Source organism: Podarcis vaucheri (assembly GCF_965113315.1).
Source record: "Podarcis vaucheri genome assembly, chromosome: 2".
In the NCBI taxonomy this organism is placed as follows: domain Eukaryota; kingdom Metazoa; phylum Chordata; class Lepidosauria; order Squamata; family Lacertidae; genus Podarcis; species Podarcis vaucheri.
Window position 1 is genome coordinate 133,778,544 of NC_138760.1, and position 24,830 is coordinate 133,803,373.

Sequence of the window (24,830 nt, forward strand, 5' to 3'; positions counted from 1 at the left end):
GTAGCACTATGTCAGTGTGAGACCACAGAAGAGCTACCTTGACACCTGAGAACACAAAATGGCGGGGGGGGGGAGGAAACTGCACTTTGCAGTCATTAGTGGACCTTCCTGCCTAAATGTAAAGCATAGATCACTATTGAGAAAATATTTCTTCCAAGGTGCTAGAATACCACAAGTAACTGAGCAACAAAATATTAATTTACGTGATATCCTATGTCTAGCTATGTGTACTGTTACACCATTATATTTCTGTGCAAATATCCTTAAAGCAGCATGATATGCAAGTCCCTTTCAGGTTTGCATAAACCCACACATCTGGTACGGTAGATACCAAGTTATTATTTAGCGCATATATATAACACGCGTGTACATTGTATTCGTCCGTGTTGCTCCCTCTTTTGCTGCCCTGCTCAACCCACCTCCTTTCCATTAGAGCGTATTCCCACTCACAGGGAAAACCTACATTCACCGAGATTTAGGGTGCGGAGAAAAGATTTGCAAGTTCTTACAGAACTTTAATGCAAATCTATCTCCGAATGGGGGACTGTTACGGAAGGGGGGGGGCATGTCTTCTTCACTACAATATATTTGCTCAATTTCTCTAGGACTCCATCACCCCTCCCCTGTCCTCCATAATCTCTCAAGTAATCATGTCAAAATCACTCTGCCAAACCTTTCCTCGGGCAATGCCAGGTGACAGACTATGCGTACATGGACCATTGTCTTCTCAGGATGTGCTTATCTGCGCATATCTCCAGCTCTGCATATTCCCCCCTCCCTCCTCCATATGTTAATCCAGTGTAACCCAACCTCTCCTTAATGTATTCATGATGTAATCTGTGTAACCCAACCTTTCCTTAATGTATTCGTGATGTAACTGGGAGGTATTTTGCACTGTATTCTGGGACATGGAGGGAAATTTCAAAAGTTCATGTCACCCCCTTTCTCGCTGTTCAATCTCGCCTTGAACCTGTTGCGCAATAAACTTGGACCTTCTGCAGTTTGCTCCTGTGTCCGGCTGAGCTCATTTTCTTCCGCAGGGACCCACGGACTTAGTCCGATGAGCTGGGTGGCAGAGTAACCCCGCACCCAGATTTTAGCCGTAACAAGACCAACTAAGTTAGTTCTTGGTATGAGCTTTCGTGTGCATGCACACTTCTTCAGATACACTGAAACAGAAGTTGCCAGATCCTTCTATCTAGTGAGAAGGTGGGGAGGGGTATCACTCAGAAGGGTGGTGGGAATGGGAGATTGGCAGAGAGCTGAGATGAGCCTGTTGACGACTCTTAACGACTGCAATAGGTCTTACAGGAAAAGGCAAGGGGTGAGAAGGTGAGAAATGGCTTAGTCATGTATAATGAGATAAGAATCCAATGTCTTTGTTCAGACCACCTTCTCACTATAGAGAAGGATCTGGCAACTTCTGTTTCAGTGTATCTGAAGAAGTGTGCATGCACACGAAAGCTCATACCAAGAACTAACTTAGTTGGTCTCTAAGGTGCTACTGGAAGGAATTTTTTTTTTTTTTTTTTGACTATGGCAGACCAACACGGCTACCTATCTGTAGTTGGGAAGTGACACTGCCAGGAAGGAAGAACAGTCCTGGAGGAAGAATTACACACAGCAAATGGGAAGAAATCAGACTTTTACATACTGTATGCAGGGATGCAGGCAGTGGTGGTGAGGGGCTTTTTATACAGCCTTCTTTCTAGAGAAGCTCCAAAAGCAAGATATCTGAGCAGAAATCAGGGCGAATGAGAAGAAATCCCCTCAGGAAGCAGGGATCCCGGGGAATCTGCCTCCTCCTCCTCCTTGGCGCCTGAAACTGAGGCGAGGCTGAGATCCCGAAGGGCGGGAAAAGGCGGGAAAAGCCGTTGAGGGGAAGAAGCAGCGGGGGGGGGAGGGGCGCCTCCTCTCTCGCCCCTCAGAGACACGACGGGGACCCTCTTGGGAGGGGGGCAGAAAGGGGTCTCTCTCTCTCCCCCCTCACAACCCCATTGCACTCCTCTCATGGCGGAAGGGGAGCCCACCCTCTCCCTGCCGGGCCAAGGGGGTCTCTGGGCGCAGGAGAGCCTGGGGGGAGGAGGGGGGAGAGGAGAGGAAGCGCCCCTTCTCTCTCAGGCAGCCCCATGTCTCTTCCCCCCCCCCCAGGGGCTGGGTCCATCTCTGGGCTTCACAGAGGACCCCCCCTGGGCTGGGGGGGAGGAGGGACCCCCCTTTGGCTTCCCTGGCTCAGCCCCTCCCCCACTCTCCTGACCCACAGGGGGAGGGGCAGCCCTTCCCTCCTCCTCACTCAGCCTCTCCCCTCCCAGCCGCCCTCTTTGCAGATTGACAACCCGCTCCTTCTCTCCCCGCAAACCCAGGTCACCCCCCCCAGATATGATGCCCCCCCCGCAGCCATATCGACCCCTGCTGTGGGGAGGAGGGAGGAGGGGGGCCAGGCCCCCATGGAGCCCCAGAGGCAGCGCCGTCCCGTCCTCTTCCCATCCCGACACAGGGAGGGGCTGCTCTTGCGGACGTAGCTCTAGGGACGCGCGCGTCTGAAAAGGAGCCGGAAGTGTCGCTGCCAAACGCGCCGGAAGTGGCCAGAGAGGGAAAGGAGGAGGAGGGGCGTCGCTGAAGAGCCCCCCCTCCCCCCGCCGCCCCCGCCGCCCTTTCTATTGCAGACAAGGAGAGCGGACTAATCCGGAGCCAGGGAGGCGGAGGACCAAGAGGTAAAGGGGGAGGGAGAGAAGGGGGGGGAATAGAGGGGGGGATAAGGGGGGGAGGAGGACGAAGAGACCCCCCCCCAAGGAAAGCGCCCTCCCTGGGGCCCGTCGACAGGGGCCCCGACCCAGGGGGAGGAAGGGGGGACCCAAGACCTGCAAGATCTCCTGGGCAGCAGCAGCACTGCCAGACTCCCCTTTCTCTTCCCTGGGGGGCCGAGAGATGCTCAGCTGCCCTGCCCCCCCCCCCCGGGAGGCCTTGGCGGGAAGGGGAAGGAGGACCCCGAGCAGGGCTGGGGGTGGGGCTGAGGCCCCCCATTCTCCCTGGGGTCGTGGGGGGCCTGGCTGGGTCCCCAAGAGACCAGCTGAGCTTGTTCTGGGGATGAGCTTTCGTGTGCATGCACACTTCTTCAGATTGGACAATTTTCTACCTGAAATTCGCTTTCCTCGCCATAATATCTCTTCCAAACTGTACTTTCAGTCAAAAAACCCGCTCCCTTCATCTTGTCCAAACAAGATGATTTGATGGTATTGAAACCAATCCGCCACCACACCTCCCACCTCATCCTGTTTATTCAGTTTTATTTCTTCTTCCGAAAAGATCTCTGTAAGTTGCCCATTGCTTCTTCCCTATTCCATTTTTTTAAAAAGCTGTTGCTTTTGTGGGTGGAAGCCAAAGAGGTGTTTTTCATTCCAGCAGATTATTATATTTATCCCATACTGTAAAAAGGATTTTCTGAATAACCTGATTCATAGAGCTCTTGTGTCTTTTAGTTTTATCCTGCCATAAATAAGCGTGCCAACCAAACATATTCTTACGACCTTCGTTATAAGAAAAACCTGTTCCTTTCCCCTTATGGGGTATCCAAGAGCCCATATGGTCCTTAAGTGGGTTCCATATAGGTAGGAGAAAATAACAGAGGCCAAGCAGAGTATACTGAGAAGCAAAGGGGCTAGTAAGCCTGATCTTTATTACCCTGTTGCAACAGTGTCCCCCCCCCTCACCACAACCAGGAGGGAGGTGTGCAAGGCCTTATGTAGTCTTTAAGGTGCTACTGGAAGGAATTTTTTTTGTTTTGACTATGGCAGACCAACACGGCTACCTATCTGTAACTCCACCTCCATCGTTCAACCTGGACACTGAGATCCAGCGCCGAGGGCCTTCTGGCGGTTCCCTCATTGTGAGAAGTGAGGTTACAGGAACCAGACAGAGGGCCTTCTGGGTAGTGGCGCTTGCCCTGTGGAATGCCCTCCCATCAGAGGTCAAGGAAATAAGCAGCTATCTTATTTTTATTTTTAAAAGACATCTGAAGGCAGCCTTGTTTAGGGAAGTTCTTAATATTTAATGCTTTACTGTTTTTAACACTCGATTGGGAGCCGCCCAGAGTGGCTGGGGAAACTCAGCCAGATGGGCAGGGTATAAATAATAAATTACTATTACTATTACTATTATTATTAGTCTGTGGTGCTCAATGTTTAGGTATAGTAAATATTAGGATTTAAATAGAACTTGTGTGTTATAGTGGGGATATGTTATAAGATGGTCTCAGTGTATTTTAGAAAGTCTAGGAAGGTCTAGGAAAGGGTCACCTGCTTCTGAGCATCATAAATGAGCGTGGAAAGAGTTAATATCATAAACCTACTGGAATCGGCCCCCACCCTCTGTAACAAGCAGCTGTAGTGCTCATGAAAAGTTGGGCACACGACCCAGAAAGCTGCCTGGCTGCCTCCGTCTGAAGGCGGAGATATGTACCACACGCCATAGGCAAATTCGGCTGGACTCACCATGGGAAAGCAGAAGGGGCAACCAAGGAAGGGGGAGATGGCCAAAGAAACCTGCTCTCACACAAGTGCCCCCCCCTGCGAATTCCGTAACATTAGCAAAGCCCAAGTTCAAACACCAGCCCCTATTTAAAAGAGGCCCCCGTAATTTCGACACTGGACTGCCCTTTAGGGTTGCCGTAAGTTACTCTCCAGGGACGCGGGTGGCACTGCGGGTTAAACCTCAGAGCCTAGGCCTTGCTGATTAGAAGGTTTTAATCCCCGTGACGGGGTGAGCTTCCATTGCTTGGTCCCTGCTCCTGCCAACCTAGCTGTTCAAAAGCAGGTCAAAGTGCAAGTAGATAATTAGGTACCACTCCAGCGGGAAGGGAAACGGCGTTTCTGTGCGCTGCTCTGGTTTGCCAGAAGCGGCTTAGTCCTGGCCACATGACCCGGAAGCTGTACGCCGGCTTCCTTGGCCAATAAAGCAAGATGAGCGCCGCAACCCCAGAGTCGGCCATGACTGGACCTAATGGTCAGGGGTCCCATTAGCTTTAAGTTACTCTCTAAGTCCCAAAAGTGTGTAGCACCTCCAGCCTACTTTGCAGGGCTATTGTAACAAGGACATCCTACGCCTCGGCCCTGCCTCCCCCCCCCCGTCGGGAAATGGGTGTGAAACTGACAGGACCCCCCCCTCCCAGCAAGTGATTAAAAGAGATGAAGGGGGAATGTCACCTTCCTGCCCCGGAGGACTTTTTCGGAGGTGGGGGTGGGTCTCTTTCCATGCTGTCTCCAGGGATCGAACCCGGGACCCTCTCAGGAAAGAATCAAGAAAATGGAGCTTGTTTGGAAGGAGAATTTGTCTGTCCTGGGAGGGAGGGGCCACTCATTCCTCCCCCCCCCGGTCAGTGAGCTCCGCTTCCTAGAGAGGCAGGGAGGTTTGGAGGGGGGCAAGGGGGAGGGGAGGAGCCTGATCCACATTCCTGGAAGAGATGATGAATTTAGGACCCTGATAAATAGTGGGCAGGTTCATGGAACATAGAGCAGCTCCCTTTCCTGTGAGAAACCATTTTTTATAAAACGTAAACCCCCACAGTTCAACCGTTTTGTAAGATAATGCTGCTTCATTAACAATAATTAAGGGCTATAAAAGGCTGATGATGCATGACCATTATTTTACATTATTTCATTTGCCTTTCCTAAACATTTGGAACATATGGAGGACAGGAGAGATTGTACAAGACGTTAAAATAAGAGCAGGTGTTAATTGAGGTGTGTAATATTCCTTTGTTCTCTTCCTAGAAAACAAATAGGATTTTCTCCCCACCCCATTGAAAGAAGACAATGGAGAAGGCAGTCAGAATTCTGGTGGGCCATGTCCAATGGGAATAACAAAGAAACCATTTAAATACATGGAGTGTGAAAACAGAGAACATAAACTATTTGAAAGTATGGAGTGTGGAAGGAGCTTCACTGACAGTGGAAACCTTAGAAAACATCAGTGGTCTCACTCAGGGGAGAAACCATTTAATTGCATGGAGTGTGGAAAGAACTTCACTACTAGCGGAAGCCTTAGAATTCATCTACGGACTCACACAGGGGAGAAACCATTTAAATGCATGGAGTGTGGAAAGAGCTTCAGTCAGAGTGGAGACCTTAGAATTCATCTACGGACTCACACGGGGGAGAAACCATTTAAATGCATGGAGTGTGGAAAGAGCTACAGTCAGAGTGGAAAACTTAGAATTCATCAACGAACTCACACAGGGGAGAAACCATTTAAATGCATGGAGTGTGGAAAGAGCTTCACTGAGAGTGGAAAACTTAGACTTCATCAACGGACTCACACAGGGGAGAAATCATTTAAATGCATAGAGTGTGGAAAGAGCTACAGTCAGAGTGGATCACTTAGAAACCATCAACGGACTCACACAGGGGAGAAATCATTTAAATGCATGGAGTGTGGAAAGAGCTTCAGTCAAAGTGGACAACTTAGAATTCATCAACGAACTCACACAGGGGAGAAACCGTTTCAATGCATGGAGTGCGGAAGGAGCTTCAGTAAGAGTGGACAACTTAGAATTCATCAACGGACTCACACAGGGGAGAAACCATTTAAATGCATGGAATGTGGAAAGAACTTCACTGAGAGTGGATCACTTAGAAACCATCAACGGACTCACACAGGGGAGAAACCGTTTCAATGCATGGAATGTGGAAAGAACTTCACTGAGAGTGGATCACTTAGAAACCATCAACGGACTCACACAGGGGAGAAACCGTTTCAATGCATGGAGTGTGGAAAGAGCTTCACTGAGAGTGGAAAACTTAGACTTCATCAACGGACTCACACAGGGGAGAAACCATTTAAATGCATGGAATGTGGAAAGAACTTCACTGAGAGTGGATCACTTAGAAACCATCAACGGACTCACACAGGGGAGAAACCGTTTCAATGCATGGAGTGCGGAAGGAGCTTCAGTAAGAGTGGACAACTTAGAATTCATCAACGGACTCACACAGGGGAGAAACCATTTAAATGCATGGAGTGTGGAAAGAGCTTCACTGAGAGTGGAAAACTTAGACTTCATCAACGGACTCACACAGGGGAGAAATCATTTAAATGCATAGAGTGCGGAAGGAACTTCAGTCAGAGTGGACACCTTAGAAGACATCAACGGACTCACACAGGGGAGAAACCATTTAAATGCATGGAATGTGGAATGAGCTTCACTGAGAGTGGATCACTTAGAAACCATCAACGGACTCACACAGGGGAGAAACCGTTTCAATGCATGGAGTGCGGAAGGAGCTTCAGTAAGTGTGGACAACTTAGAATTCATCAACGGACTCACACAGGGGAGAAACCATTTAAATGCATGGAGTGTGGAAAGACGTTCAGTCAGAGTGGACACCTTAGAAGACATCAACGGACTCACACAGGGGAGAAACCATTTAAATGCATGGAATGTGGAAAGAACTTCACTGAGAGTGGAAAACTTAGACTTCATCAACGGAGTCACATAGGGGAGAAATCATTTAAATGCATGGAGTGTGGAAAGAGTTTCAGTACAAGTGGAGCTCTTACAAAACATCAACAAACTCATACAGGGGAGCAACAATATATATTCTAGGGAAGTGGACCGAGGTTCAGTTGTAGTGGAAGTCTTACAAACCATCAAAAGACTCCGAGGGGTAAGAACCGTAATAGTGGAAACACCTTCAGGCCATCAATTAACTCGAAGAAGAGAAAGGATTTAGACAGAAGGAGTGTTCATCCTGCTTTGGTTATTATGCAACACTTTTTAGAGTGTAGGACCTGTTTCTCTCCAAGTTGACACTTTTTTTTAATAGCTTTTATTTTGCTTAAACAGGTACATATAAATATAAACAGTCAAAAATTACAAAGGAAAATTCTTTGATAGTAATGAAGAAAAAAACCTGCAAAAACACAAAAAATATTGAAGTACATGACACAGAACATAAGCAACTATGGGAAAGATAAAAGAAAAGAAAAAAGAAAAATAGGAGAAAAAGAAAAAGGAAGATGAGCCAAGGCAGGAAAGCTCATCTATTGTACACTTCCGTCAAACTCAAGAGATCATTATTCTTACCAATTAACTCTTATCTGCATTCCAAAGGAATCCCTCATCTTGGTATCAGGGAGCATTTCTCTATGCGGCATCATTCTAAACATAGCCAGGTCTTTCTTGCTGAGCCCTTGTCCCCTAAATAATTATTTAAACATTCCCATTCTTCTTTCACCAATTTTTTAGGTTTATCTCTTATTGCATCCGTCAGGTTTGCGAGCTCCAAGTACTCGCACAATTTGACTACCCATTCCTCTTTAGTGGGTATATTTTTATCTTTCCAGTGTTTTGCCACTATAACCCTTGCTGCTGACTTTGCATACATAAATAGCCTAGTTTTGTTTTAGGGAATATTATCTGAAACCATCCCTAGTAAAAATTCTTCCGGTTTCTTGCTAAATGTAGTTTTTATCAATCCCTTTATCTCTTCATAAATCATGTTCCAAAATCTTTGTATCTAGACAGGACCACCACATATGGTAGTATGTTCCTATCTGTTCCTTACATTGCCAGCACTTGTTATTGTTTGATTTATTTATTTTTGCAAGTTTTACAGGGGTCAGGTACCACCTATAGTACATTTTCATAAGATTTTTCCCTGATAAGGAAACAAGCCGTGAATTTTATATTTTTAGTCCATAATTCGTTCCAAATATTGGGTTTGATCGTATGTCCCAGGTCCCTCTCCCATTTCACTGTAATTTCTTTGATATCTTCCTCCTTTCTTTGCCAATTCAAAAGTAGTTTGTACATTTTAGAAAGTGTCTTTTGATTATTATATAAAATACCCTTCTCTAGATAGGATATTTTTTGTCAAATGCTTTGGTTCTTTTATCCTTTTCAAGGGCGGCTTTTAATTGATAATACTCCAGCCAGGTTATTCCCTTCTGTTTCAATTCGCCTAGGTCCTTTATTTTCGGATCACTACTTGTTTCCTCTACTAAATCCTTATATGTTAGCCAATCGCTGTTCATATTCAGCCTGTGGACCGACATAGATTCCATTGGTGGCAGCCACCATGGTGTTTTGGTTACTACTGATTTTTTACTCCTCTCCCATACTTCATATAATGCCCTTCTCACAATATGATTTAAAAATCCTTTGTGAGATTTAACCTTGTTATAGCCTATGTAGCCATGCCACCCGTACACAATATCCCATCCCTCCAGATCTAGGACTTCCGTGTTTTTAATTAATATCCATTCCTTAATCCATGTCCAGCACGCTGCCTCAAAGTACAGTTTAAGCTCAGGGACCGCGAAGCCTCCTTTTTCCTTCAACTCTGTTAGTAGCTTAAATTTTATGCGTGGTCTTTTCCCCTTGCCAAATAAACTTGGCAAGGTCTTTCTGCCAATCCTTAAAACACTTTACGCCTCTAATTATAGGTATTGTTTGGAACATAAAAATCATCTTTGGCAATACCATCATTTTAACTGTGGATATTCTCCCCCACAGGGACAAATTCAATTTTCCCCAAGTCTCTAATTCTTTTTTTATTTCCTTCCACTTCTTCTCATAAGTGTCCTTATATAAGTTTATATACTTTCGTTCACATCAATAACAGGAAATCAATCTTAAACGCATGCAGCGTATGTGAGCTTTTGTTGTTTGCATGTAATGTTGTCTAGACATGTATTTAAATAATCTATAAAGATGAATGTATTGCCAAGAATGCTGTTTTTGTTCCAATCGTTACAAATTTTAGATAAAATGGACTGTTTCAAGAAGTGGCAGAGAGACATTTCTAAATTCATCTGGCAGGGCAAGAAGCCCAGAATAAAATTTAAAATACTAACGGATGCAAAAGAAAGAGGGGGATTTGCCCTGCCAGACCTTAAACTTTATTATGAATCAGCAGCTTTCTGCTGGTTGAAGGACTGGCTGCTTCTTGAGAACACAGACATTTTGGACTTAGAAGGTTTCAACAATGTTTTTGGGTGGCATGCATATTTGTGGTACGACAAGGTTAAAGCACATAAGGCATTTAAAAACCATATTGTCAGGAAAGCACTGTTTAATGTCTGGATACGATATAAAGACTTACTTGAAAATAAAACCCCAAGGTGGTTGTCACCGATGGAGGCAAAAGCTCAGAAAAGGCTCAATATGGAGGTCAAGTGGCCAAAATATTGGGAGATCTTGGAGCAAGAAGGAGATAAATTGAAATTGCAGAGTTTTGAGAAATTAAAAAGTAGAGTGCGAGATTGGCTTCATTATTATCTAATAAGAGAGGTATATAATTTGGACAAAAAAAGGCTTCCAGGTGGAAAATCAAAGTCAACATTATGTTTGCTGACTGGGAACCGTTGTGGACCACAGGTATGAAATTTACGGCATGTAATGCCTTAAGAGAGAATATTATGAAAATGATATATAGGTGGTATATGACACCAGTCAAGCTTGCAAAAATCTATCATTTGCCCGATAATAAATGCTGGAAATGTAAAGAAACTGAAGGTACATTCTTTCACCTTTGGTGAACGTGCCCAAAGATTAAGGCTTTCTGGGAGATGATCTATAATGAAATGAAAAAGGTATTTAAATATACCTTTCTGAAGAAACCAGAGGCCTTCTTCCTGGGCATGGTCGGCTAATTGGTGCCAAAGAAGGATAGAACCTTTTTTATGTATGCAACAACAGCAGCAAGAATACTGATTGCAAAGTATTGGAAGACACAGGATTTACCCACACTGGAAGAATGGCAGATGAAAGTGATGGACTACATGGAATTGGCTGAAATGACTGGCAGAATCCGAGACCAGGGAGAAGAGTCGGTGGAAGAAGACTGGAAGAAATTTAAAGACTACTTGCAGAAATACTGTAAAATTAAGGAATGTTAAAATGATATCGGATGGAAAATAAGTGGTATTGGTAAAAAGATTATTAAGAATATGTAAATATGGATTGATAATGGTTATAAACACATGGTTATAATAGGTTAAGATACTGAGTAAAGATAAATGACAGAGGGTAAGGATTTGCTGAAAGGACTTTTAAACGGGAATACAAAAGGGGAGGTGTGAGGAGGTCAAAGAACTAAGGAAATGAGTTGAAAGGTTATTAAATTTTTGAATTTTTGTATTCTGTTCCTATATAAACTAATAAAAATTATGCATGAAAAAAAGAAAGGTTATTGAAAGATGTTTGTGTTCTCTTTTTGCTGTTTTGCTGTCTTATTGTATTGTTTTTTGTTCTTTTTAGTTTTTTTGCTTTTATTGATGTATTGTAAGGTATTGTTTGATTTGTTTATTTTTTATTGTTCTTTTCCTTTTTCTGTATTTTCCAAACCCTTAATAAATATCATTTTAAAAAAAATAGACATGTATTTAAATAATGAAGGTAACATTTCACAATAGTAAGTAGAATATAATATTTAATGTGAATCTGTAGTGTTGCTTCTGAATGAGGATGGACTGAGACTGAGCTGGTTTTGGTGTTTGGTGGAGGGAGCTGGAAATGTTTGTATCTGGGAATGGAGAGTTGCTCAAAGTGGAGCTGAGACTGGTGGTGTTGCTTTGGAAGCAGAGTTAGACTAAGATTATAGGAACAGCAGCATAAGTCCCATTGTTATAATTGCAATAGTGGAACCATGAAGACACAGAAAGATTGAAAGCACCTATTATATGCCAAAGATAATCTTGAAACCCTGATCTATTATTTTGATTTATAGATACATTATGTCAGATATAATGTGTAAAGATATATTTTGTGGCAGGAGAAATAAAAGGGGCATTCCCTGGCAGAACCAGGAAGGGCTCTGTTCCCAGCTGCACGTCTTGCATGAGGAGGGAAGGGGGCACAGGGAAGAAGGGGCTGTACCAGAGCATCTCAAAGCAATGTTGGGAGGGGGGCACATGGTGACGTAAGTGTGTGTAGAATGCTATCCCCAAAATGACGCAGGCGAGAAACAATATGGATGAGTATAATGTGGAAGGAGGTTCCGGTAGGTCCCAAACCCAGAGTGCTAAGGGTCAGCTTCCTCCAATTCCACCAGCTGCCCCAAGACAGGATCCCCCTCTGGGCCCTGAGGGTGGAAAGCCTCCTTGCACTTTTGCAACTGGACATGATCCGAGGGAGTCCTCCTGCCAGCAGAACAATGCATACTATTGATGTACCGGTAATTATCTTATTGTTGCTGTTGCCAACCGCTCTGGGTCCTTTGGCCTCCTGCTAGCAGAACTGCCTGAACTGCTGGCTCCGCACATGGGAGCAGAGTAGGACTTACTTCCGAGTAAGCAGGCATCGGATGGAAAATTGTGTATCAATAAGGCTTTTGGCCGTGAATTTATACCTACAGCTAAAATGAGAAAATGCAGGCCTCAAACTAGACCCCAAGCAGCCTGTGCAGAAGCTATTTCCATCGCCACGGACATGCACAAACGCGTTTTCCAGCATCGCACTGCATTGGTCAGGCCCAGGGACAATCTCTGCAGGAGTGATAATGGCCCATGGCCATTATCTGGCAACATTCACCAAGTGATCTTGTGAGGTTTAGATGGTGATAACATTGCAATGTTTAGCTGGTGAGACCACGATGTTGGAAGCCAGATATCGCCTAGTCCTTACACCCATTGTGTTTCGCAATATATTGTCGGCTCAAATATTAGGAAACAGTTACCACAATGTTAACTTCAAGGCAGTCTTGGACGATATATCGCCCAGCTCTAATTATGACTTATATTTCTGGCCTAGTGTATCACTGCTGATTTTACCAGTTTGTCTTTTATTTCCCATTCCAATAGTATCTCTTACATTTTGGAAATCACTTTCTCTTTACTCTCAATGATATCTCTTTCAGTGTGCAAACTTTGAGTCACAAAACCTCTCCTTTTATCTTGTATAAAAAAGATAATTTAATGGCATTGTAACCAATCCACTGCTGTACCTCCCACCTCACCCTGTTTATTCAGTTTTATTTTTTCTTCCGGAAAGTCCAAAAGATCTTTGTAAGTTGCCCGTTGTTATTCCATATTGCATCCTTTAAAATCTATTGCTTCTGTGGGTGAAAACCCAAAAGGTGTATTTCATTCCAGCAGATACTTATATTTATCCCATACTCTAAATTTGTTTTTCCTAATAACATGATTCACAAAGCTCTTGTGTGTTTTAGTTTTTTGATACCATGAATAAACATGCCAACCAAAGGTGTTCTCATGACCTTCTAAATCCAGTAGCTTAGTGTCTTTCACTATCACACACTTCTTAAGCCGGCAGAGGCCTCATAGTACAAACATAAATCTGGCAGTCAGAATCCACCTCTCTCCTAAGTATCCATTATAATTTTATATTTAATTCTTGGTTTCTTTCCTCCCAGATAAACCTAAAATGTGTTCTGGAGCTTTCAAAAACTATCAGTTGGTTCTGGAAAGAATGAACACTCACTCAGCCCAACAATGTTGACAGATTGAGATCTCGATCCAAGAACATTTTCCTATCTGAGCACTCCTTCAGCTGACCGCATGCACCAAGCCTTAGAAAACATCAAGGAACTGACATGGGAGAATCCTTTTAAATGTACAAATAAAGAGCTTCAGGCAGAATACAGAGCTTGATATGCATCAAGGGACCCACACAGGAGAGAAACCGTTTGAATGGATGGCGTGTGGAAAGAACTTCAGTAGAAGTGGAAACCAGAGGAGACGTCAACAAGCTCAGACATAGGAGAAGTCATGTAAATGTCAAGAATATAGATGGAGTTTCAGTCAAAGTTTAAATCTTTCATGTATAGACATGAAGGTAGGATCTCACAATAGTAAGCATAATGTAAGATATAATCAAAACAAAATAAAAAAGAATTCCTTCCAGTAGCCCCTTATAGACCAACTAAGTTTGTTATTGGTATGAGCTTTCGTGTGCAGCCACACTTCAGTCCCCAGAGGGGGCGCGTCCTTGGAGAGCCCCCAGCTCTTTGTATTGCAGGAAAGGAAATCGGAATAGAATAGCAAAGCGATGGCAGTGGAGGGCCAGAGAGGACAACAAGGCAGAGCTGTAGGGTGGGGAAGGGGGCAATAGGTGGGGGGAGAAAGGGGCAGAGACCCCCAACAGCAACTCGCTTCCTGGGTGCTATATATTTTTCCTTTTTTTAAATTGGTTTCTCCCCCCATGTTTATTTCCATGCTTATTACATACCAAAAAACAAAACAAAAACCCAATACCGAAAAACGTTACAACTTAAGAGGGGAGGGAAAAGAAAAGAAAATTAATACAATCTGTTAATAAGATAAAAATTATGGCATAAATTAGTGATTGCGATTTCATGTTACAATAAAAATAAAAATCTCATTATCTTTTATACCCGACCTCCCATTTATTCCTTAATTCTTTTTACATGAATTTACTGCCATATCAAAATACTATTTTTTCTATTAATATTTTCACAATCTATAAATGTTTATATTTATATAAGCAATTATTAAAAACTGCTGGGATCACTCAAAAGCTGCTGCAGATTTTAACATGGTATAATTTTGTTTAAGATATGTTCTGAAGGCCTCCCATTTTGATACAAATTCAAATCTCGCTTTATTTTTTTTCAGATAGGCTATCTAATTCAGCATATTCAGTCAATTTTTGTATCCACTCTTGTCTAGAAGGAATTATATCACTCTTCTACCTTGTAGCTATAAGAACTCTTGCTGCCACTGTTGCATACAAAAAAGATCTTTACATTTTTTAGGAATATCTGAACCAGTAATGCCCAACAGATATGCCTCTGGTTTCCTAATAAATGAGATTCTTAACTTTTTCTCTAGTTCAAGGTGGATTTCCTCCCAAACTTTCTTTATTTTGCTACATTGCCACCATATATGGTACACTACTCCATTAAATACACCCATAATAATTAGTATTTGGTATTTTGCTTTCTTCTGAGATACTTTCCCTCAGTGTTCTGTCATAGTCCAGTGATCCTACTAAATTCACCCGTAATAATTATATTTCTGTCATAAACCTCAGACATACTTTCCTCCAATAGTTGGAAGTGATACGGACCTAGGGGGGTACCTATTTCCCCCCTTCTCCTTTGCTGTCCGAGGCGATGACCTCAAGGGTACCACCGCACACCCACCCTCGAACCCCTTCACCGTTGCACAAGCACCACACGTTTCCCAGACCTTTTCCTGAGCGAAATAAGCTCGAATATATATATATTCCCTATCCTTTCCTATGCCTATCTGCGCTCCATACTTAGAATGAGTAGACCGAGTGTTTCCCTTCTCCGCTTATTCCTATGGCCGCGCTTTGGCCAATCACAGCCATGCATTCGTCCTGCAGGAGCTAGCTCAGGGAGCTCTTGCACGCCTCATTTAACCTCCTGACGAGTTGCTGACGGCCCCCCACGGCGAGAACAATAGAACCGAAACTCCCGACCTCGTAAAACTGTCAAACCCTTGTTACAATGTATCCATTTCTACAAGAATGGATACATTCTGCTTCCGCTTTTGATCTAGGCTACGGGACGGACTGAAAGTCATCAGAACCTTTCAAAATTCATATAAAATCAACCACAGCTCCAATTTTCCTGCTCTTGGTGTCATTCGACTCAGTTTCCCCAGGACTCCATGATGTTGGCCGACTCCATAATCCTCGAGACGGCAAGTCACGTACACAGGAACTCCTTAATCCTGTCAGATCGCTCTGCCCAGCCCGTCCCCCGGGCAATACCAGGTGGCAGACAGCGCATATCAGTAACCCATTGTCCCACCGCCACCGGTACTCATGAAATGTATATTTGTGTATGACCCTCGCTCTGCATATTCCCCCTCCCTTTCCTCAAATGTAAATTAGTCTAACCCCACCTTTTCTCTGACATATTCATGACGTGTGTAATGTATTCATGATGTAACCCATGAAACCCAACCTTCCCATAATGTATTCATGACGTTCCGCGCACTGTGTTATGGGACTTTGTGGGAACTTTTAAAAGTTTATGTCGCCCCATTCTCGGGGTTCAATCTCGCCTTGAACCTGTTGCGCAATAAACTTGGATCTTCGCATTTTGCTCCTGCGTCCGGCTGAGCTTCCTTTTCTTCCGCTAGAATCCACGGACTTGGTCCGATTGGCTGGGTGGCAGGGTAGATACGCACCCAGATTTTCCGTAACAGCTTGGCGCCCAACGTGGGGCGGGCGGTTCTCCCGGGTTGCTGACCGGAGGCCCCGAATTCTTCAGCCGGCTGCGGGCCAATTTGCCCGAGAAGACCCTTTTGGACCTCCGGCCATCTCCCGGGCGGTAATCGGAAGCCCCAGGAGTTCAGCCGGGGAGCAAAAGGGATCCAGCCGGCTCATTCATCGATCCCGGGATCGGATCGACGGGAAGACGCGTGAGTATAGGAAAATCCAGTGCACTGGTGGGAAAGGGGTGGAAGTCTCCTGGCAACTGAATTCTCTGCCCTCCTCTCTATCGCTCCTTCTTGCCTTTCTCTTGGTCCGGTTAGTGAGAGAGACCGTGGACCGCCGCTCAACCCGAAAGGGGGGTTCTGAGCTCTATCTCTTTTCCTTAAAATCTCCAGCCAGCCGCACCAATTGGGAGCCCGAAAGTAAGACGGAGAGACCCGACTTGAAAGATAGCCGACTCCCCGCAACGGGCATCCCAGTTGAAAGCAAGGGGTTGGAGCTCTTTTTCCGAACTTCCCGAGCGCCCTCACCGAGGGGGCAGGAAGGGGTCTGGCTTTACTATCACCAATCCCAGCCGCACCGGTCGGTGCCACGTAACACGTGTATCGTGCGTGAGCCCGCTTCCGAAAGCAAGGGGGATTTCCTATTCGAATTCTATCCAGGGATTACCCGACCTGGCACCGCACGGCGCGGGCGTCCAGTAAGGCCCCTTTTCCTGAGAGTGTGACGATAGGTAGGAGGTTGCCAGGAGGGATTGCCCATGAGGAATTGGGCGGGAACCGGCAGAGTGGAAAAGGAACCCCAGGTTAAAGGAAAGTAAGGGAATAGACTATAAGGAACCAGGTAGATAGAGCTCTTAAAAACCCACTAAAGAAGTTGCTTAGCAGCTAAAGACCCCTCTTTACTATATATCCTCGCAGTAGGCATACCAATTCCCTAGGTATACCAATCCTTACCGACCCTCTTTCTTTCTTTCTTCTTTCCTGTCTAGACACGCGTGAGTTAAAATGGGTACCCAGACTTCCAAACACGAGCGGGCTCACTCTGGGAGGAAGGCTTCTGGAAAGCCATCCCGATCTCAGAAAGACCCTGACTCCCCTCTCCAATTTGTTATTACGTATTGGAAGTCAATCCCTGGCCACAAACTATTATCAAAACAAAAGTTAGAGGACCTCTGTTCTGAAATCTGGCCCGCCAGTACTGCCTCTTCCAAGCCAGAATTGCGCTGGCCCCCGGGAGGCTCGTTTAATGAAGATCGTATGAACCATTTAAAGAAACATTTAATGGAAGAAAAACCCCGTCAATTGGAATATTGGGCTACCTTTGAGATCGTAAAGGGATTACTCCAAGCCTCAAAGGGAACTACTTCTTATCAACTGCCTATGCTAAATCCTGGACGGCAGCCCATGCCCCCCCCATATGACGGACACCTCGCGGATGACGATGTGCAACAAGCTCTGGTCCCCTTTTACTATAGGAGACCAACACCGCCTGCCCCTAGCGACAGCTCAAATAGTGACGAGGAGACGGGGGATGAAGGGGCACAAGGGAACGAGAACAAAGTAATTACGAGACAACAGGCTAAAAGAGACCAAGCTAAGACCAAAATCTTCCCCACCCCACTGCCCCATAATACCGTTGAAGATCCCGTCCAAACTAGAAAGAAGCCTCTCCCCTCAGCACCACAGGAGCCCACAGTAGAACCCCTAGGTCAAAGCGCGGAGGCCCCGGGAACTTCTGACCAAGTGAGCTCAACCGTAACCTCTACTGCGGTCCAAATGCCTCTAAGAGCTTTGCCGATACCGCCTCTTCAACCCGACGGACCTCCGCGAATGGTTTATACACATCACCCCTTTTATACCTCCGACCTTGTAACTTGGTCGAACCAGATGCCCTCCCTGAGGGACGACCCTGACAAATGCCACCGGCAAATTAGTGCCATCTTCTCCACCCACAATCCCACCTGGCCAGATGTCCATGTCCTTTTAAATGCCCTTTTCAACGAGGCAGAAAAAGCAGACATCCTAACCAAGGCTGGAGAAGCGATAGAATTGCCAGATTACCAGAGGGGACGGCCCCAAGGGTTGGAGGCTCTATCAGCCCAGTGCCTCCGTGTGGAACCCTCATGGGACTACAATACCGCAAACGGAATCTGGTGCCTGAATCTATTTAAGAAGGCCATTCTGGACGGCGTAAAGGCGGCCGGACAACGCACCGTTAATTGGACCAAGGTCCAGACAGTAATGCAGGGACCGAATGAGCACCCGTCCGATTATTACACCAGATTAGTCTCGGCCATTAAGACTTGGGGGGGAATAGATCCTGAAAATTCCCAACATGAGGTGATAGTAAAAGGTTTCTTCAAAGATCAAGCCTGTCCAGACATTAGGAAAGCCTTGAACCTTCAAATTGGATACGATGGGAAAAGCATTAGTGAGATTTTGTCCATCGCAAAGTCCGTCTACAACTCCCGAGATGAGAGAAAAAGGAAGGAAAACAAGCCCGAGATCGAGCAAATTTTAGCTTTAAGTATGGATAGTAACCATGACCCTTACCGAGGTAGAGGCTTCAACCGAGGCAAGGGGGTCCGGGGAGGAGGACCACCCAATCCTAACAGACAATGGGGACCGACTACCGGATGCTACTACTGCGGGGAGGAAGGACATATAAAAAGATTCTGCCCCTACCTTAACACACCACCTTACGGAGGGCAGGATTCTAAGCCGCTCCCCGCTCGAACCAACCGTCCTCCATTCCCCTCGCAGCCTAATCTAACCCAGGGGTATACAATTCAACAACCAACGACCTACACCCCGCACACTCCTCCAAATCCAATTCCTCAGACCCAGCGACCCCAACCGGGCCCACGGATTCAAATGCCAGCCATAAACCCGCCTCCCAACCCTTGGACCAATGCTACTACTTCTCCCTTGCACCCCCCAAATCAGCCACCACCGGATGACCAAGACACTTATTGACAACTAGAAGGGGATCCCACTCCTGCCCAAAACATTTGCCCCATACTAGCGCTGTCACCTGAGGATCCCGTTTGCACTATCGAAATCGACGGCCATCCTTACCAATGCCTACTAGATACAGGAGCCACATATTCCACCTTAACCGACAGCCACTTACAACCGGGAACAGTAACGAAAAAAGTAATGGGACTGGATGGGATACCCCGTACTTGCCCACTCTCGCAGCCAGCTAAAGTCACCCTCGGACCACTACTAGCGGAACACACCTTCCTTTTAACCAGCAGCCCAATAAACCTCCTCGGTAGAGACCTCCTTTGCAAGCTAAATGCCACCATAAAATGTTCTGCAGATGGCATCTATTTATATATGCCCGAGGACTCCGTCCCCACATTCCAAGGCATAATACAGGAAGCTAAGTCGGATCGCCAATTCCCGGAACTCCCTCCAGAATTAGACGAGTTACCTCCATCCCTATGGGGAACGGAATCAACCTCGGTGGGACTCTTAATTTCAGCCACCCCAGTTAAAATTATTTACCGGACCGATCTACCCTTCCCTTGTACCAAACAATACCCCTTACCCAAGGAGGCCATCGAAGGATTGACCCCAATGATTGAAGATTTCCTTGAAAATGGGATCCTAGTTCCATGTGCTTCACCCTGTAATACCCCAGTGCTCCCAGTAAAAAAGCCCTCAGCAGAAGGAGCCCCAATCCGATACCGATTCGTTCAGGACTTAAGACTGGTAAACCAATTCGTCATACCTCGCCACCCAGTGGTGGGCAACCCAAATTCTCTACTGAATGCCATTCCGGCAGAAACAACTTGGTACTCCGCTGCGGACTTGTGCTCCGCCTTCTTTAGTATACCTTTAGATCCCGCCAGTCAATTCCTCTTTGCCTTTACCTGGGGACCCAGTCAACTAACGTGGACAAGGCTGCCCCAAGGCTATGTAGAATCGCCCGCAATTTTCTCTGCGGTGCTACATCAAGATTTAGAAGATATACGTTTGCCTGCTAACTCCGCCCTCCTTCTTTATGTAGACGACCTCTTATTGTGTTCTACCAGCGAGGAGGCATGTAAAGCAGACACAAAACACCTCCTGTCCGAGTTAGCGAAGAAGGGACATAAAGTGTCTCCCAAGAAGCTACAATATTGCAAGCAGGAAGTAAAGTACCTCGGGCACATCCTAGGAGTAGGCACCCGAAGTTTAGCCACTGACAGGATAGAAGCCGTCACTAAAATTCCACTCCCAAAAACTAAGCGCCAGCTACGCGGCTTCCTTGGGATGGCTGGCTTTTGCCGAGCATGGATTGCCGGCTACAGCGAAATCACAAAGCCTTTAACTATCATGACCCGCCAAGACCACCCAGACACACTGATCTGGGAAGAGGAAGCCTATAAATCCTTCGAAAGACTAAAACGGGAACTAAGATCTGCCCCTGCTTTAGGACTGCCCGACTATCGCATCCCCTTTAACCTATTCATTCACGAACAAATGGGGGTAGCCTCAGGCGTCCTGACTCAAACTTTTCGTGATCAGGAGAGACCAGTAGCTTATTATAGCCTACAGCTGGATAACACTGCGAAAGGTGCAGTAAGTTGCCTCCGTGCCATCGCTGCGGCAGCCATCCTACTTGAAAAAGCCCAAGAAACAGTACTCGGACATGAAATAACTATTCATGTACCCCACTCCGTCTCCACCCTTCTCACCCTGAGGGGCTGCCATCATTTCTCAAATTCCCGCTTAAACCGCTACGAAGCCCTACTACTAACACCATCTAATGTCACCATCAAACGAGTCAATTCCCTCAACCCGGCCACCTTATTACCCCTTCCCGACGATGGCACTCCACACCATGACTGCGCCACCATAGTTCGCCAAGCTGAGAAGCCTCGTGAGGATCTAGATCACCTCCCCTTAGAGAACCCGGACCTAATCCTCTATACCGACGGTAGCTCAAAAGTCGTCAATGGAGAAAGAAAGAGTGGGTATGCTGTTGTCTCCGATTTTGAAGTCCTAGAATCCAACCCAATTAATTCACAATACAGCGCCCAGGCCGCAGAATTGATTGCACTTATACGCGCGTGCGAAATCAGTGAGGGAAAGAAAGTCACTATTTATACAGACAGCAAATATTGCTTCGGTCTAGTCCACACGACCGGCCAAATATGGCTCCAGAGGGGCTTCCTCACTGCCGCTGGCTCCCAAATTTCTCATGCAGCCCTTGTAGAAAGATTACTAACCGCCATTCACCTGCCCACGGTCATAGCCGTCGTCCACTGCAAAGCACACACCAAAGGGAAGGACTCTGTCTCAAAGGGCAACCGACGGGCTGATAGGGCAGCCCAACAGGCCGCCCTTCGCCCCCCCGACAATGAAACCGAATTCCAAGCCTTGCAATTCCCGGCAGACATAGATCCCACTCAATTATACCAATCCGCTTTAGAAGAAGAAAAAACTAGATGGAAGTCCATAGGCGCCACCGAGCAAAATGGTATGTGGATCCTCCCTGATGGCAGAGCCGTCCTTCCAAAGGCCTGGACTCCAAAATTAGTGAGGATCCTTCACCAACAGACACATTGGGGAAAAGAGAGACTAATAGAACATGTCAAAAGGTCCTGGTATGCCCCGGGGATAGCAGCCGCAGCCACAGCAGCTTCAAAAAACTGCGTCGTCTGCAGTAACTTCAACCCCAAACGTCAGCCCAGGAAACCCCCGGGAGCCAGACCATGGGCCTTTGTCCCCTTCGAAAGCCTACAGCTAGACTTTATTGACCTACCTCAATGCCAAGGCTTCAAACACGCCTTAATCATAATAGACCAATTCTCTTCCTGGGTAGAAGGATTTCCCTGTAAAAAGGCCACCGCCACAGTAGTCGCTAGGGCCCTCCTACAGGAAATTATTCCCAGGTTCGGTGTACCCCGCCGTTTAGACAGTGATAGAGGGACCCATTTCACCGCGGATGTAGTCCAAATCGTGGCCAAGACCCTCCAAATAAAATGGGATCTGCACACTCCGTACCATCCGCAATCTTCCGGCCAAGTAGAACGCATGAATCAAGAAATAAAAATACAGCTAGGAAAACTGTGCAAGCTCACTGGACTAAAATGGGTAAATGCGCTCCCACTAGTCCTTCATAATATACGCAGCGCTCCAACCGGACCCCTGAAGCTTTCCCCTTTTGAACTCCTATTCGGGAGACCCCCTCCCGTTTACAATACTCTGTTTCCCCTCTCTGAACTTGAGGTGGGGGAAGCAGAGCTCACTAATTATGTCATTCAGCTCCAGATTCAACTCCAGCGCCTCCACCAGTACGCGGCCGTTGAAGGACAGAACCTACCCATCGATGTCCAAGCCCATTCCTTCCACCCAGGAGATTGGATCCTCGTTAAAGTCTACCAAAAACAACCCCTTCAGCCTTCCTGGGAAGGTCCTTACCAGGTACTCCTGACCTCACCGACCGCCGTAAAAGTAGGAGAGAAAAGTGCATGGTTGCACCACACGAGGTGCAAAACATCACCGCCACCCCAAGAGACGTTCGAAAGCTTCGGGGAAGATTATACCTACACAACCCCACCTCCCTCGCCGGCCACCTATATCGACGACGAGGAGGAACAGACCGGACCAGCAGATCGGGGCCAAGATCGGGCTCAACAGACCGGACCAGCAGATCGGGGCCAAGATCGGGCTCAACAGACTGGACCAGCAGATCGGGGCCAAGATCGGGCTCAACAGACCGGACCGGATACCACGACATCCAACTGGACATCTGAGATCATTCCGGACACAAACGCCCTCAAGTTACGTCTCAAACGCTCCGAGAGCCTCATCTGACAGCTTCCTACGTCACCGCTTCTTCTGACAGCTTCGTTTGACAGCTTCCTACGTCACCGCTTCTTCTGACAGCTTCGTTTGACAGCTTCCTACGTCACCGCTTCTTCTGACAGCTGTGCTTTGACAACTGCGAACTATATCCCTCCTCACCTACACGCCGAACATGGGTCCTGCCCCCACCTTTCTTCTTCTCGCCGCCATATCCGGGGTCATGTTTACCTCATCAGACCACTGCACAGGACTACAAACGGATTACCACTTCTTAGACTATCACGAGGTCGAGACAGGGGGAAGGTCTAACCCCGACCGAATGGGGGACTTTGAGTTCTGCCTTCCTGAGTCTCGGACCCTGTTGCGCCACTCCCTAGTACCCCGACTCACCAATGACGACTATTGGGAACTTTTCGTCCGAAACAAGGACTTACGCCGTATCGGGTCTGCTGCCCTCGCTCTAGATCATTCCTCTTACCGCCTGACTTGCTATAACGGGACTTATCTCCTTTACAAAAATGGAGAAACCACACGAAACCCAAACTGGACCGAAGTCGAGATAGGAGGGGCCTCTCACGCTTTCACGGACTCCAACCACCCCTCTGGAAACTTGATTTTCGGCTTCCAGTGTCTCCTCTCTACCCAAGAAACTCAGAAACCCCAACTCCAGGGACTCTGCCTGCGGCAGTTCTGCTGCTTGTGGAACCTTGGGGTTACTCATGAGTGGAAAGGGGCAGAATACCTGGAAGGATGGCATCACCCCATACACCCTTCACGCCCCCCCACATGGGACCACGTCGGACCCCTAAGATGCGGCGGGATCGCCAGAGACAGGCGACTACTGAATACTACCGACCCACTTCATCCAGTCGGTACAGCACCTAGACAATTCGGCACAGACTCTACGCTCCCAGGGGAGGACCTCCTTTCCTCCTGGGAACAAAACTCCTACATTAAACTTCTCAGCCAGGTGGCAAAAGAAGCACCCTACCCAGACTGCTGGATCTGTGCCCACGCACCCAGCCACCTCCAGCAGAGCCTCCCACTTGTCCCAGTACCAGTGACTTTGGAACAATTTCGCTCTGGAAATGTTACATCTTGGAACCTAACCGCGCTCAACTTGACACATCAGTATCTCTATCTCACAGGTCCTACAAAGGGACCCCTTTGCCGCCGTTTCTCCGGAGAAGGAACCTTCATTGGATCCAGTTCATGTACTTATGCTCTCGAAATCCTATCAACTGGACTGGTCACCGTCACCGACGCTAAAGGCCCCCGGACTTTTCCTAACCTCACCACCGCCTGGGCCGCTGTCGTTGGACACCCCTTAGACTGGACACCCCAACCCACGGACTCCATGCTGTTACATACCTTTGCTTCAGGCAGAATGGAGTCTTACCTAAGCGGCTTATTCTGGGTATGCGGACATCGCGCATATACATGGGTAAGCCCACATATGTCTGGATCCTGCTTCGTCGGCTACATCGTTCCCGGAATTAGGATAGTTCCACACCTACCCCCCGGGAGACAAAGGAATAAGAGGGAGCAGAAAGAGCTGTCAGATCTGTCAGACGTTGCTGCAAATGGAGAGACCGTAGGTCGATCACTTTTCCCCGCCTACGGTGCCGGTTCGAATCACGTGGATATTCTCCGACTCACCGACATCCTTCTAAAATTCATGCAGGAGGCGACCCAGATCACAGACTCTCTCATGTCGGAACTATCCGAGGTAAGACAATTGAGCCTACAGACGAGAATCGCGACAGACTTCCTCTTGTCCAGTCAGGGAGGCACCTGCGCATTAATAGGCACAGAGTGCTGCACATACGTGACTGACCAGACCTTAAATATAACTG

General features: G+C 46.8%; 2 protein-coding genes across 2 annotated transcripts in view; both read left to right on the forward strand.

The window, feature by feature from the left end:
• The window catches only part of LOC309525803 (uncharacterized protein), a 66,493-nt gene that overhangs the window by 14,184 nt on the left and 27,479 nt on the right, over positions 1 to 24,830 (forward strand). The gene's annotated exons all lie outside the window — the stretch shown is intronic.
• On the forward strand, positions 2,613 to 8,431 carry LOC309525786 (uncharacterized protein). Its single transcript, XM_082211345.1, has 2 exons — positions 2,613 to 2,714; positions 5,769 to 8,431. Exon 2 carries the CDS (start codon positions 5,849 to 5,851, stop codon positions 7,598 to 7,600), a length of 1,752 nt encoding a protein of 583 aa, XP_082067471.1. The 5' UTR covers positions 2,613 to 2,714; positions 5,769 to 5,848; the 3' UTR covers positions 7,601 to 8,431.

What these genes read in the sequence shown, in the direction of transcription:
- LOC309525786 (XM_082211345.1), top strand. Translation starts at nt 5,849, where the DNA reads ATGGGAATAACAAAGAAACCATTTAAATACATGGAGTGTGAAAACAGA.